Raw genomic sequence first — 15,916 nt, 5'->3', positions numbered from 1 at the left:
ACCGCTAGCAGGAATCAGTACAGCAGACCTGGACAGCATTACTCGTCTTCGGCAGTAGTGGCCTCCCAAGTCAATTAACATTGGGCCTTTGGGCTGGGTCTTCAGCGGGTGATTGTCTTTAGCAGATGTGGCCTCCCGGTCCAATTGCAGCTACCAGTCCAAATGATTGTCTTTGGGAGTTGCAGCATCCAAGACCAATCAGGGCTTTCACATCAGTGATGACGGCAGCTCTTCTTACCGTCAAGCCGCTGCAGCACCCGTCGATCAGGCCCATGTCAGGGTCCCGGACACACATGTGTTTCTCACTTGTATAGCAGTTCACAATGACTCCCTCTCAGAGAGACCAGGATACCCCACACAACACCGTTTGCTCCTGACTACACTCCCATTGGCATCCAGCTTCTTCTAAGTGTACCTGAAATCAGCACACACTGGGCTTATCTCACTGGACAGTCTCTCCACCGTACTAGGCACTTTCTTTTCCTCCAAGAGCTGCCAGAGAGGCTTCTAGGTGCTAGGCAGACCCTCAGCACCTCCAACAAGAAGTGCAGACTTCAGGTGAAGCCCCCTCATCTCTATGAGACTCGCTGTCATGCAGAACCCAGCAGGCCAAGTACTCTATTGATCACTAGTAACTTGGAACTAGAAAAAAAGTGCGGTGGTGCTCCTACTTTTACACTCATTTTCCAGACAAGCGATACGTATCCACTGTCTAAGGTTTGAGAACTGGTTTGAAGTGGCGAATGTCATTCACTGGTCATATTTTAGACACACCCTTTGTGCAAGCTAATACCTCTCACGGTAGGTAGCAAACATACTGGTTCCAAGCAAGAGTATGCAAATAAGAGTACAATTAAGTGTGAGATAATTACACTTGGCTGTTATCAGACTTCTTATAGCAGTAAGCTGGGACAGACAATAGGCATGTCCTGCCTAGAAGCTTCCTTACCTTGACCAACAGAAACTGCAGTCCCACACCTCACCCCTACCACCTACCAACTGGTAGAAATAACTAATCAGCAGTCTTTTGCACACTAAGTCCTCAATGAATTTCTAATGGTAGCCCTCTTTCTACCCTGCCTCACTTCAAAGTTTGTATCTATATCCTCCAGTCACAAATATCCAATCAATACACTTCTGTTGTCAGGGGAAGCTATACCCAGGGGCTCGCTAAAATGAATCCCACTGGTCCCAGTAGTCTGACTACCACCACCCATACAGTTCTACTATTACACATGTGCTGCATATTTTTGGGGAAATACACACACTCAACACATGTGGAAAATGTCAGCGCAGCCTGGAGTTCACTTTAAAATGTGTTTCTATACAGGTGGGGTCAGTACAGAAAAAATGCCTGGTCATAACTAAGGGTTCACAAAATTGGGTTATTTGCCATCACCACTTCATGTGACTAACCCAGGACCTGAACAATAGTCCTATGCCAGCTATGAGGACACGCTAAGTGTGCATCTCCTGGTCACAGAACAAGTTCTAGACCTCGCATTATCAAGGACAGTCTTTGGCCCCACGCTAAAATAGTATGGCTTCAGGGCCAAACAAAAAATGAGGATGTCAATTTCACATGCCTTTGGCACTCAGGGCAGGAGTACATGTCTGTTTACTATAACTTGAGTAATTCCTATCCCAACAGGGTGTATTTACAGGATTGGTCATTTTTAAGATGTGATCCAACCTCATCAATTCTTATTTACGTATGTGTAAATTATCTCCAAAATAGGCTTTTTAGTCTTTTTATTGTATTTCTTTGACTACCTAGGTTTCAAATTTACTTGGTACTCTTAAAGGTTTTATAAAAGGCGTCAAAGTCTACAATTGTTCTGAAACACAAAACGCAGCTCCAATCAAAATGAGGAAGCACAGTACTAATTCAATGCAATGAAGGAAACTCTCATGGACACTGTAAGCACCACATATAAGTGGGATTGAAGGGAAGTCGAAAATCCCAACAACAGCTATGTAATAAAGATTGCAAGCAAGAATAAAGATCAACACTGTAAACAACCTATTGAAATATAGGGTGGTATCGCAGAAGTGCAGCTGTCATCTGTAAAATAAACATACTGTTTTGTTCCCATTAGCAATAAGCATTTATGGATGCAAACTGCAGTCCTCAGATACTCAACATGAAAGGTGAGCAATTTTCGGGCACAAAGTCCTCATTCATATGCATGGTGTTGTAATATGCACATGATAATGATAACTACTGGGGGTTAAAGTTGTTGGTTACTTTTGGTATAGAATTATTTTAATGATATTAGTTGTTTACTAGTTTGACCTGCATGTCAATTTTCGTTCTCACATTTTCGTTTATTTCGGGCGTTCAAATGATCTATGAGTTATCCATGTTTGATTGAACTTTTAACTTTGTAAACATAAATCGCTGGGATTTCCAACACCGGGTACTTATGCAACCTCACCCGTTATTTCAACAAGTCATTTATGTCAATATTTGTTTATGCTTTCAACATTGGTTACAAAGCTATTCTTAGGATTTTCAACTTCACTTCAACAACCCATCATCATGCTTATATGGGGTTGTTAGACCCGGTTTTCAGGGCACCAGGGGTTACTATGCTCCAATCGCATTAGCTGGAGTGTTCCCCGCTGGTGTCCTGGGGCCTCACTACTAGTGAACCCAAAACTGGATTACCAAGGACTACTCTCTAGCACTTGACTCCCTCAGGGTAGAGAGACAGAGAAGTTCAAGACTAACTCAAGGAGGTGAGGTGGGTTTAGACATTCAGAATACAGTGCACACAATATGACCAGTTGATAAAATCAATTTCCAGGCAGTGCTTTACTTTTGAAAAAGAATAGTACTTCAATACACACAAGAGAAATATGCTACATATAAAACTAGGCTAAATGGTGAAAACCAGATGTCTCTACAACCCTCTGGGTCAGAGTTCTGACCCCAAACAGTATTATAGCACCTAGACGATAAGCACTAAAAAAAAAGTTAACATGTAGACACACAATTAGCATTGCATATTACAGACTATGTTGCAATGGGTAGCTCTCATTTGCTAGAGCCATGATACCAATCATTGTATTGAAATAATATGGTTTCAGCATTTGAAGTGAAGTCAAATGTTGTTGATCAGCCCTTAACCTGCCACCCATAGAAACAGAAGTGCCCTATCATCCTAAGCAAGGACACTGCTCTACTGGCATCACGGGTTCACTCACAGGTGCCTCATGTCTTGGCACAGTTTACTGTGGGAGAGGTGTGGCGCCGCGGCCAGGGCGACTGACGTTGGAATCTGGGGATCAGGGTTCGATCCCCGGCTCCGGCGGCAGGTTAGCCCAGCACCATGTGACTCTGGGCAATAGCTCGCTTAATCTTCCCGACGGCCCCCAGCGCCTAGAGACCCTTACGGGTGATTGTGCGCTTTACAAATGTGGACTTTTTTTTTTTTTTTACTAGTCCAGTAGCCACCGGATAGCTATAGGAGGGTAGTGGATGTCCAGAGTGCCTGTGGGCCCTGATATGCCCAGATGTCATTAAATAAAAGGTGGGGTCTGTACCACAGGACACTCTTCACCAGCTACAGATTGTCACTGAAACTACCACAGAGGCTTCCACAGCACAGGGGTGGGGTCTGGGCAAAGCAATCTCACTTTCAAGGACTAGGATCAAGCATCCCCGTCTCCCTCTGCAAGCTTCCTGTCACTGAGCAGGTGTCTGCAATTTCCTTGTGTTCCAAGTGGCATGCCCACAAGCCTCACAAGGGGTTTTCAGACGCGGTGAGCAAGCTTCTTGTCTTGCCTTCACACCATGGGCTGTAGCTGGCTTTCTTGGACGGACCTAGTGTGGGGCGGCTGCCTTGTCCAACAGTAGACCAGTCCTGGACAATAACTGACTGCTTAGGCCAGACTTTTGTCACCTCTGATTGATCTCTCTGAAACAAGAGTGGCATATGCATGCCCCCCTCGACCTCAGAGCCAAGCTCTAGGGTCTCAATCCATGTATTGAGGGATAGCCTCAGCGGACATGCATGATTGTCATGCTCACTGTGGTAGTGATCTACAAAACATACAGTAATGTTTAGGCGACTTGCCTGGAGATCCGCATAAGGCTGTGGTAGCACACTCTCCAGAGACATGCTGAAGACTTACAAACCCAACAGGGGTGCTTACAGTGGTTTGTCCACAAGTGTTTCCCATATTGTATTGAATAAGTTCTATACTTCCTCATATTGATAGGAGGTAAGTATTGTGTTTCAGAACAATTGTAAAGTTTGTGATGAATTGCTACTGACTGATGGACTCTTCGTCCGAAATGCATCGGTGTTTTATAAACATACTTGAGGATAATTGTGACGTTTCGTTTTTGCTGCAAATGCACTTCATCTAATTTCTTCAGAATGCCACGTCCAAAACAGGGTGAATTTAATACTAAGAAGGAACAAACCGAATATTTGACAACCTGCCTTTTCTGGGTAGTCCCTCTATTGCCAAATCCTAGATTGTTCGGGCAATTTGGGGCTCTTTAAAGAATCAGACAGGATTATGAACTTTTATCATTAAAGCGTCTAACTTGATTTATTATAGATGGATAGCATTGATGCCATTGCGGACCAGTCAAAATGTTTTTGGTTTTACAAATACGACCAGAAAAAGTGGGAGTAGGTTTTCCTGAAAATAAAAAAAAGAGTGTCCCTGGCAGCTTGCAGTTTTATCCCAGACCTGAGGCACACTTTGTTATTTTTCTCTCCAGTACCGCCATAGTGTACATTTTTTTTTTATGACTATTCAAAAAGTTCTTCGACTGTGCACAGGCGTGTGCACAACTTAAACCAGGTGTAGCGTGCCTCAGAGGTATCACCTCGTCGTCCTAGAGGTGTTCAAGTTAAACAATCACCAATGCGCCCTTTAAGATTAAGGGGCGACCCTCTGGGCGCTGCTTTGAATTAAGATCGCAGCTGCGATATTGGTCAAATGTTCTAAATTGTAATCCAACTTTTGTTTTCAATAAAGCATTCCCATTAGGTTTGCGTTGAAAATTTCTCGTGTTTATTTCATATAATTCTGTTTCACATTGAAATGTTGTACTTCACATTCAACTGATCAATTGTTCATATATCACAAGATCCCAATGCATTTCGTGCCGTGGTCACTTCATCAGGGGAATCTGAAAATCAATAGGTATAATGAGGACCCACACTCATATCATTCATGGAACAAAAAATCGTACATCTCTGATGGTGAAAAACAGTACCTCATTCGTATAGCAAAAAGCCTAACAATAGTGTATCTCTGATGATGAAAATCAGTACCTCATTTTAGTATATGCTTAAAATCAACTAATCGTAAATATAAAACCTAGGTGATTTAAACTGTGGTGACCGTGCAAAAACCATAATGCATATATTAAACATCCTCTCAGTGGTGTGCTGCTAAGTAGTTGAGACCGCGCTGTTGTAAGACCGGGGTTTTATATTTACGATTAGTTAATTTTAAGCATATACTAAAATGAGGTACTGATTTTCATCATCAGAGATGCACTATTGTTAGACTTTTTGCTATATGAATGAGGTACTGATTTTCACGCCTCCACAACTCATTCTCCAGGGGGCTGCAGGAGAAGCTGCAGTGTTTGCACCAGGCGCTTCACCCAATTAGCAAAAGAGCAAGGTCTGATGCAGAAATGCTTCCATGTCAACCCTTGCTCCCCTTTATCCACCATTAATTTCAGCACACCATTCAATGCACTGATGTCATTCATCCACCGGACGACGTGGCGCCAACAGCAAGGAATCCCTGTTTGATAGGGTTTCTCTGCAGTCAGCTTTATTTTGTTTTATGAGAGGCATCAGTCATCTCTGGATGCCTCTCTCAAATGGATTCCTGCTCATGGATTGTGGATGCGCCACGATTTAGGCACAGAAATCCCCACTGGCGAGTGGGAGCCACAACATTTTACCCCTAAAAAAGGTTCTCGTGGAGTAAAAATTCCTCTATAAGTCCCCAAATGTTTTAATGTATCCTTGAGTCTAGGCGTCTCCAAGCCTTGAAATTCCTATACAAGTCCATAGATGGACCCTCGATAACCTCGCTGTATGGGAATGCCAGGTGTCCTGCCATTGTGGGGTTACCTTAGTGAGTCTACCCTACCATTTAATGTCCCTATAGCCGTCAGGCCCGCACAGTATCAGTAATCTAGAGGTTGGTGCCAGTGCACGAGGAATTGTAGTTCCAGAGAGCAGCCATGTCTAGTCAGCAGATCCAGTTCTAAACTAATTGATCAATCACTTTTGTCCGACCGCGCTCGTTGCCAGGGCCGGTTTTCGGCCGATTTTGTTACAGGGCCATTTTTGCAGGCCCTGTAACAAAAACGGCCCCCAGGGGGCCAAAACCGGCACCCACCCTTGCGGCGCACCGGGGGATTGCACGGTGCCCGCAACAGCCAGTCCGGGCCTGCTTGTCACCCTTTTTATTAGGTCTCACCTGCCAATGCGCTTGCGCATTGCTGGCGAGAGATATAGAGGGCCACCAGAAAATCTTACCAAGAGGGCTTTTGAATGCGGATTATGGCCAGTGCATGTGCAACGGGCACGCGCTCGCTGCTCCCCTGGCCCCCCCATCAGACTTGAGAGGAAGCCCCTCGCACACCACCATTTGTCTGTGCCTCGCATCACACTTCAAAGGCTGCCGCTCCCCCGCCCCCTGCGTGCGCATCTCACACCACCACTCTCCTACTTCCCCTCCCACCTCCCACGGCCGCTCTTCCCATTCACGCGCTCTGCAGGTCACCATTTGCCAGCATGCGGCCACTAGCGCTTTCATCCCGATCACTCCCCCCCTCTCCTACTTCCCCTCCCACCTCCCAATCAGCATCGAGCCGAGAAGACTTGTTGTACTACAGAATCTTTTTAACAGGACAGGTTAGTTTGCTAATTAAATGAGTACTTCACTCAGCCCAGTCTAGAAGTATCTTGTTTTTTTTCTCTTACCTTCGTCAGTATTTCTTAAAGGCGCATGTGTGTTTGGGTCTGCATATTATAACAAACGTTTTACACTTCGTTTGTCTTTCTGCGGTGCTAAAGAATGCTTTCCTGGAAGCTGGAAAAAGGGAAATGCATTAACCAAACTCTTTTCATGCTAGTCACGCGTGCGTGCGGAAATCCCCTTTAGAGAAACAATAATAATCGATGATAAACTATGGGGTGAGTCTTGTTTTGGACAGCTTAATGCTCGTGCAGCATTTGTTCTACATGATCCTAATCTGCACATGGTGAGATCGAACGGCCGCATGCTCTCGTTACGGCATAACAAAACGCGTGTGTATTCATCAATTCAGTTATTTAAATGGAAATATTGTACTACTGAGCAGTGCCAGTATTCTCCCATTGAAAGTATTGCCGTCCTCCTGAGAAGTGCAGAAATGTTTACATGTGTAAGCACTCCTGGGAAGCTGTGAAAGCTGCTTTCCAGGCATGCGCCTAGACTTATTTGAAAATGCCTATGTTGCTCTAAAATAAAATACAACAATCAAATGTATAAGTTTTGCAAATCTAGATTGAAAGAGGCAGTACTCATTCTTCCGTGTAATCTCTTGGTAACGTTGTTACTTTATCCCCAAGGGGCAACATTCAATCATGTACAAATTTCAAGCCATAACTGCATGTAAAGTCGTACAGTAAAAAATAGCAACGAGTCAAAAAAAAGCCCAATTTCTGCTTGCAATGAGGCTTTAACACTTATAGTGCCAAGGGCAGTGGTAATAATGTGCGAATAGTGTTACTGCTGCCGTGGGCAGTGTCACTTCTCCTGTTTCTAGTTAGAATATGTGCAGTCATGGAGCAAATAAAATGCGTGATGTGCTGTACAATCCTAGAGAACTTAAAATGCGTTTGAGCAATCTTTAAAACGTGTTTACCAGGGAACTGGCCCACAACTCAGAACAAATAAAATGTAAAACTAGTTGTAAAACGAAGGGTTCTAGTTTCAGTTCTGTCAGTTAGTTCACAGTAATTATGCCATTTCTCAACATCCTGTTCTGCCAGTCACTAGATGGCATGGCTGGATGTAACTGGGGCAGACAGCCTCAGCCTTGTTAGCAAAAACCAGGAGTTTAACGAATCCTGCGTTGAGTGCCATGTCTGTTGGTTTCATGCACTCTGTGATAGCGTCTACAGGTGCGGACCCCAAAGGCTATTAAATGCTTCCTAAGGAGGCTTCTTCATTCGGCCTAGAGTGTTGGACAAATGTACACATTTGTACTGGAACAATTTCCAAAGTGGGGGGGGGGATGATAAAAAATCTACATCACCCAAGTGACCTAAGCAAGAGTAGCCAACTCCACCCTCCACCTCCACCCTCCAACTACACCTTCCAAATCCACCTGCACCCTCCAACTCCACCCTCATACTCCACCCTCCAAATCCAACTCCACCCTCCAACTCCATCCTCCAAATCAAACTCCACCCTCCAACTCCACCCTCCCACTCTTTCCAACTCCACCCTCCAAATCCAACTCCACCCTCATACTCCACCCTTCACCTTCCAACTCCAACTCCATCCTCCAAATCAAACTCCACCCTCCAACTCCACCCTCCAACTCCAACTTCCAACTCCACCCTCCAACTCCACCCTCACCCTCCAACTCCACCCTCATACTCCAACTCCACCCTCCAACTCCACCCTCCAACTCCAACTCCACCCTCCAACTCCACCCTCCAACTCCACCCTCACCCTCATACTCCAACTCCAACTCCACCCTCCAACTCCAACTCCACCCTCCAACTCCACCCTCATACTCCAACTCCACCCTCATACTCCAACTATCTGGGTGACATAATAATTCTATGGCAGAGTGGCCTAATAGACCCTCTGCTAGAATGCACTTGAGCCCCAGAGTGCAGCCAGAAGTCACTTTTAAGAGAGGTACGAGTGTTGCGCAGTAGGAATGTTGTGGATACCCACAGATTCTGAACTTTATCATGTAATTTGTGATGAAAATATGTGATTTTAGCCAAAGTTTGAAGTCTGCGGTGCTTTCACAGTAAGAAAACAGGGTGAGAGTCACCCAAATCACACCATTCTGGACTCTCCAGATTTCCCTAGATGGTGGTCGAACCCTGGCCTACATACCACTGCTACATATCTCCAAAATGGGTCCACTTTTATGGCAAAAACAAATTGTGTTTTGAAGCCCAATGTGGAGTAAAACCTAGACCCAAACACTAAAGTGGGGTTCAATTTTTATCAGAAGTGTGGGAAAGGGGGGCACCAAAGGAATGTTGCGGATCCCCACAGATTTTGGAATTTTATCTTGCAGAAATGTGAGGGGAATGTGTGATTTTGGCCGAGTTTAAGGTTTGCGGGGCAATCTGGGTAAGATAATGCAGTGAATTCTGTGCAAGTCACCCCACCCTGGGTGGCTATTTTTCAGCAATGTCGGGTTTAATAGGTTTTTCTGCGTGGTAGATAAGCTCTGTAAATACTGCTGCTACCCGCCTCCCCACATTTTCATGGTGCAAACAAGTTTCACCCACATTATGTTTTAGGCCCTAATGTAAGTGGAAACTAGACCCAGCCACAGAAGTGGGGTACCGTTTTCATAAGGAAAAGTGTGGGAACACAGGATAGTAGAACATTTGTTATTAACAATTGCATTTCTCTCCGTTTATGGCTTCCAAATGTAGTCCAGTGTGCAAGAAAGAACACATTTTACAAAATGCCCTCTCAATCAGTATGAGTAACCCCATTGAGTTTAGGAATAACCAATTTTCCTAAACTCAGTACCTGGGCACATTGAAAAACGGCATAGCTTACAGTCATACTAATTTCTATTTGTTTACATTGGACCATATGAATTGAAGCATGGTCAGTACACAATTTGATTTTTATAAAATTTTTATGAAGCACAACAATTACCCAAAGGTATCAAGATGCTGTAGCCAACGTCCAAAACTGAGCCGTGTCCATAGACCCACCATATTAAATAATTGGGGGAAACGCTGCCTGTATAGTGTAGAGCCAGTATTTAAGTGTGTCTAAAAGGCAACCTCTGTGATCGCTATAAGACACTGTGGAAGGGAGTTCCAGAGTCTGCTTGCAGCAAACGAGAAGGCTCTACCTCCTAATTTCTTCTTTCGGGTCCTGGGCACAGACACCAAATTACGGTGTGCCAAGCAAAGGTTTCTTGCTGGCGTGTAATAATGAAACATCTTGTGGTATCCCGTAGCAACCTTATAAGTTCGTAGAATGTTAACATGTGAAGAGTGCTGTATCACCGCATCATGAGGATCCAGCGCGCAGCGGCCAATGCGTGCACTTCTGAACTCCGTGTCTACTTCAGAGAGAAGAACGCCCTACGCTGGAGATCACTCCGTATGTAGGTCACAGTGCAATGCATCTTAAAATCAAGTACAAAGTATTTCCTGGTTCCCCTGACAACGTCCAACTCCTGTGCGTCCGTGGTTTCTTTTGGCACAGTGAAACGTGACGTCACTTGGTGATTTGTGTGTCAGGCAATTTAGATAGCAACCACGTCTGCTACACGTCACAGTTTATTGATCTGGATGAAAGAAGACTTTAAACTCAGTATTCACTACAGTGATTTTTTTTTCTCCTTCATTATTTTGGTGTGTTTGGGTGCGGATGTCACACACCAGCGAGTCACTCAGTCTGGGGTGTTTTATTGCACACCGGGGTTGTGGTGGCATATGTGTTACACACAATTGCGATAGACAGTGACTCATTAGCCTAGTAACACAATGCTCCTAGGAACTTTGCTCTCCTCCATTTCAAGCTATTTGTAACTTCATCTAGTTGACTTTCATCAAGTTTAGTACTTTTGAAAAATCGTAATATCCACATGAATGGTTTTACATTATGACATTTAATTAGCCTTTTCTGTATTTCGTTACTTTCGCACCTATGTATTGTGTGTGGTGTTGACATTTGTAGTAAGTGTGCAGAATGTTACCCCGCCACCATTCTTCTTATCTTGCCATGGTGAACCAAACATTTGTTGGTCTAAGTGGAGAAAGTGTAAAGTAGAGGTGGAGGCAAGTTTCTTTGAAGAGATTTATTCAAGTTAAGGGAATAAACAGGTGGAGCCAGGAAACACAGCTGTACAGTAATTAGTCAGGCTGCAACTGACTCTATACAGAATGCGAACATACAAGGAGCAAGGCATTCCAAAGAACGGCTCGCTCTGACACGAGCCTTAAAGCAATATGCATCATAATAAGTATAAACACAACATAACACATCCCCCCCTCCCTCACAATAACAACCCAATTGGAACCCCAAGGGAAAGGAACAAGGAAAACAAGGAAAGGGAAAAACAAAAAAGAAAATTGGTGAACTACCTAACGTAATCCTTTAACCAACAAGGCAAAGCCCTCGTCCTTTGGAAACCCTTAACAGGCGGTAAAGAGGGTACGGAAATTGTGTCCCTACTAACAGGAAGGGAACTCACACTGGAAGAGGAACTCACGTTACCACCCTTGTAGTCAATGTCAACAAGACAAGGTTCCTGTTCCACATGGCAAGGTTTTTGCACAGACTCACTAATTTGACAGTCAGAGGAACCAATCACCACTTCCCCCCCCTTTAATTGAGGACGAGAAACACTAGGCGCAAGTTGAGATTGCAATTCACTACCATCAAAATGATCTTCAACCCAATCAAAATTAGTTTGTTCATTCCTCACAACTTTACCCTCGTCATGATTCTGACAAATGTCCAAAGCAACATCCTTTAGGTTCCAAACTTTGCCATCACTTAGCCTGACTGAATTTTTAAGGACTTCCAGAACCCGTCTAGGCGAATCAAACTTTTTCTCGCCCTTCAAGACTTTGTAAGGTTTTTTGATCCTAACCCAATCTCCTGCTTTTACAATGACATCTTTTACACAATGACGTTGATCATAGTAAGTCTTGCTTCTGCCATGCACCAATTCTAATTTTTTCCTAACTTCCATAGGTGACCATTGTTGAACATTGTCTTTGAATATCCAGCTGGGGTTAAACTTGCACCTAGGTAGTCTACCTCTCATCATTACAAAAGGTGAAACCCCCGTAGAATTATTCAGAGTCACCTTGTAAGACCACACAGCCTTCTGTACTTCCAATTTCCAGTCCATCCCTTTGTAATTGGCTGCTTGCAAAATACCTTTAATCACTCTATTGAAGCGTTCTACAGTTCCATTCCCGCTAGGATTGTACAATGAGGTCGTTTTGTGTGTAATACCACACCTCCCAAAATATTCCTTAGCAGCCTTGGACAGAAACTGAACACCATTGTCCGTTAATACATTTACGGGTAGCCCTTCCACCATAAAAATTTTATCTAGAAATTTTAACACAGCCTGAGTATCCACTTTATCCACAAACTTGACTACAGGCCACTTGGTGAACAGATCAATTGCAACCAACCCATATTCCTTTGGATCCCCTACTGGACCAAATATGTCTACTGCGATGGTTTCCCAAGGCATACTAGGAATGAGTCCATCACTCATTGCTGGTCTCAAGGTCCTTAAAGACTTGTCTGCGGAACAGCAAACAGAACAACCTCTGACAAAAGCCTCAACTTCACTGTCGACTCTTGGCCACCAAAACAAACCTTTTACCGATAACTTAGTTCTAACTATACCAAAATGCCCCTCATGACATAATTGTAGGATCTTTTTCCTCAACCCAGAAGGTGGAACAATCCTGTCCCCTCTCAATAAAACCTCTTTCTCAAAAGACAACTCAGATCTCACCTCCCAAAATGACTTCACAGCGCCCGACAAAAATCTTTCCTTTGGCCAACCTTGACAAATAAACTTTGAGACCTCTACTAATTCTTCATCTGCATTATGTTCTCTTAGCCAATCCTCCCTACTGATGGCTGGGAAGCCAGAATCATGTATCAATGCCACACTAAAGTTCGCCCAAGGATCATCAACACAATTTTCTAGTGGAGAAGGGAGCCTTGACAGACAATCAGCTACAACATTGTCTCTCCCCGGTACATAGGTGATATTGTAAATGTATTCTTTCATACGCATAGATATTCTTGCCAACCTAGCAGAAGCAGTTGCAGTGCCTTCAGTGGATAAAATGTGGAATAACGGCTTATGATCAGTCCTGATGTTAACCATTTTCCCCCAAATAAATGCACGAAAATGTTCCAAAGCCCATGCACAAGCTAAAGCTTCTCTCTCTATAATAGGGTATCTGCTTTCTGCTGGTGACAAGGCCCTAGATGCAAATAAGATGATTCTTTCTTTACCGTTCTCTCCCACTTGTGACAAGACTGCGCCCAAACCTTTGTCGCTTGCATCAGTTGTCAAAAGGCAATTTAGATTGGGGTCAAAGCTAGACAAAGCGCTCACTTTCTGTAATTCCCACTTAATTTCAGTAATTTCTTTCTCACATTCCTTGGTCCATTCAAATTTGACATTTTTCTTCAACAAGGATCTAATGTTATATACCTTTGAAGCAAAATCCTTGATGAACTTGGCACAGTACTCTGCCATACCCAAAAAGGATTTGATTTCCTCTTTAGATTCAGGTGTAGTTAAGGTAACTATATTCTCTACTAATGAAGGCTTTGGTCTGACATCTTCTTCACTAATTATATGACCAAGGTATGAGACACTTCTTTCCCCAAATTTGCATTTAGATAACTCTACAGTTAAACCAGCCGAATTAAGTGTGTCGAAAACCCTCCAAAGTTTTGCGTCATGATCTTCTTTGTCAGTACCTGCAATTAGAACATCGTCTTGAAAAAAACAAATGCCATCCATATCTCCAAATAATTTGTGCATTAAACGTTGAAATACAGCCGCGGCTGATGCGAGGCCGAAAGGCATCCTTATAAATTGAAAACAACCAAACGGTGTGATGAAGGCCGTTAGATGCCTAGACTCAGGCTCTAAAACCACCTGGTGGTAGGCTGCAGAAAGGTCTATTGTGGAGAACCAAGTCGCACCCCTTAAGGAAGAAACCATCTCGTTAATTTTTGGCAAGGGAAAACGTTCAATTACAATGTTTTGGTTAAGATGGCGTAAATCAATACATAAACGGATTTTGCCATTAGACTTCCTCGCTACGACCACTGGACTAATCCACTCCGAAGAGTCTACCTCTTCGATAACGCCCTTAGCTAATAGACCCTGAATTTCTTTTTTGACTTCGTCTCTTATCAATAGAGGAATAGGCCTAACCTTATGTACTTTGGGTTTTCGCATTTCCTTTGAGCATGATTCTATGCTCAAAACCTTTAAGTTTGCCTAATTGTCCACTCACCACTTTGGTGAACTTACTTTTCAAAATATCTTCTAATTTGCTGCACTCATCTAAGATTAGCACTTTTTCCTTGCTATTGGGATCTAAGATGATATGAAGATTCTTCTGGTCATACCACCCCAGAACAGAAGGCCCCTTTTTGGTTATGTATAATTTGCCTCTGGACATCCTGCCTTTAAAAATGAAGGTGAGCCATCTGAAACCCAAAAGGCCAATTCTCTCACCTGTATAACTCACAGGACTGACATCTGAGGCAATTAACTTGTCTCCTATATTTCGTATAAATTTTTTTTTCCATACTTCCTCGTTGACAATTGTATATGGAGATCCAGAATCTGCATATACATTAACTTTGACGCCACCTAAGGAAATTTCACAGATAGGTTTGCCTTCCATAGCTTCATCAGTAATGTTCAACATGTAATCGCCCCTCACATTTTTCACACAACCATCCTCATCCTCACTACTTCCGCTAGCACACGCATCCTCACCCCAGATACACTTGACATTAGTACGCCTGCGACACATTTTGCTAAAATGGCCTATGAGACCACAAACGCTGCACTTTTTTCGTAGGGCAGGGCATGACTTGTAGTAAGCCATATGTTCCTTGCTACCACAACGGTAACATCTTCTATCTTCCTTTTTATTGTCCATTCTTTGATTCCTAACGGTTTGACTGAAGTTCTTGTTTGGAACTTGCTTATTCTGATACTTTGGTGTTCCTTGAATTTTGAAGATGGCGGACGGTGTTTTGTCTGAATCTTTAACTGTATCTTTTATTACGGTGGCGCATCTTCCTGACATTTCCGACTTCCTCATTATGGCAAGTACGTCGTCAAGAGGTGCATCACCATTTACCCAAAGGCGATCTTGAATTGGGGAATTATCATTGTGCATTACGAGTTGGTCCCGAATAAAATCATCATGCAAGTCTCCAAATTTACAGTCAATAGCAAGTTTTTTAAGGTCATCCACCCATTCATCAACCACTTTATCCTTCTTCTGTTTCCTTTGGAAGAATTTGTGTCTTACCACACCTATGCATACTTTAGGTGCGAAATATCTGTCCATATCTGAGATGGCGTTGTCAAATTCACTTAAATCAGCATTAATTAACTTCTGCATTCGTGAATAAGTTTTTAACCCTTTGGGTCCTAGAGAATGTAGGAGTAACCTTTTCTTTTGCTCAGGTTTCATTTTGGCATTTTCATCAATAGCACAAATGTAATTATTAAAATATTCCTTCCATTCTACCCACTTCATGTCTGGCTGTGATCCAGTAGCCCAAAAAGGTTGTGGAGGGCTAATAACGAAACTTTGTTGAGCCATTTCTTCTTCTGAAACACTTTGAGATTGATCTCCTGATTCCATATACTAACACAACGTAAATAGAAGTCTTTCCAAAAATACCTCACTTCACAGTAGTAAGATATCGATTGTAAAATAAGTGCCCCGACAGTCTCACCTGTTTATCCTATTTCTCCTTGCTCGACTGAAGCGTCGCTGAATGCTTGTGACAAGCGACTCTGCGCTGGTTCGTTGAATTCGTTTTATTTATTTATTATTTTTTTTTTTTATCGCTGTCTCGGTGACTGAGAACGCATAGAGAGACTTCGTGACCAAGCCAAAATGGCCGC

General features: G+C 43.3%; 1 protein-coding gene across 2 annotated transcripts in view; it reads left to right on the top strand.

The window, feature by feature from the left end:
- LOC144811058 (ataxin-10-like) overlaps positions 1-15,916 on the top strand; it is a 1,101,028-nt gene that overhangs the window by 4,343 nt on the left and 1,080,769 nt on the right. The window contains exon 1 of one of the 2 annotated variants that reach the window (XM_078673826.1): positions 2,130-2,151. The exons of the other annotated variant lie outside the window; for it this stretch is intronic. Within the exon in view, the coding sequence (XP_078529952.1) occupies positions 2,145-2,151 (7 nt within the window). The 5' untranslated portion in view covers positions 2,130-2,144. Of the gene's footprint in view, positions 1-2,129; positions 2,152-15,916 lie in introns of those variants that run through there. 2 annotated transcript variants of the gene reach the window in all.

This window comes from Lissotriton helveticus, chromosome 1_1, assembly GCF_964261635.1.
Source record: "Lissotriton helveticus chromosome 1_1, aLisHel1.1, whole genome shotgun sequence".
Lineage (NCBI taxonomy): Eukaryota > Metazoa > Chordata > Amphibia > Caudata > Salamandridae > Lissotriton > Lissotriton helveticus.
This window is presented reverse-complemented; position numbering and strand designations above follow the sequence as displayed.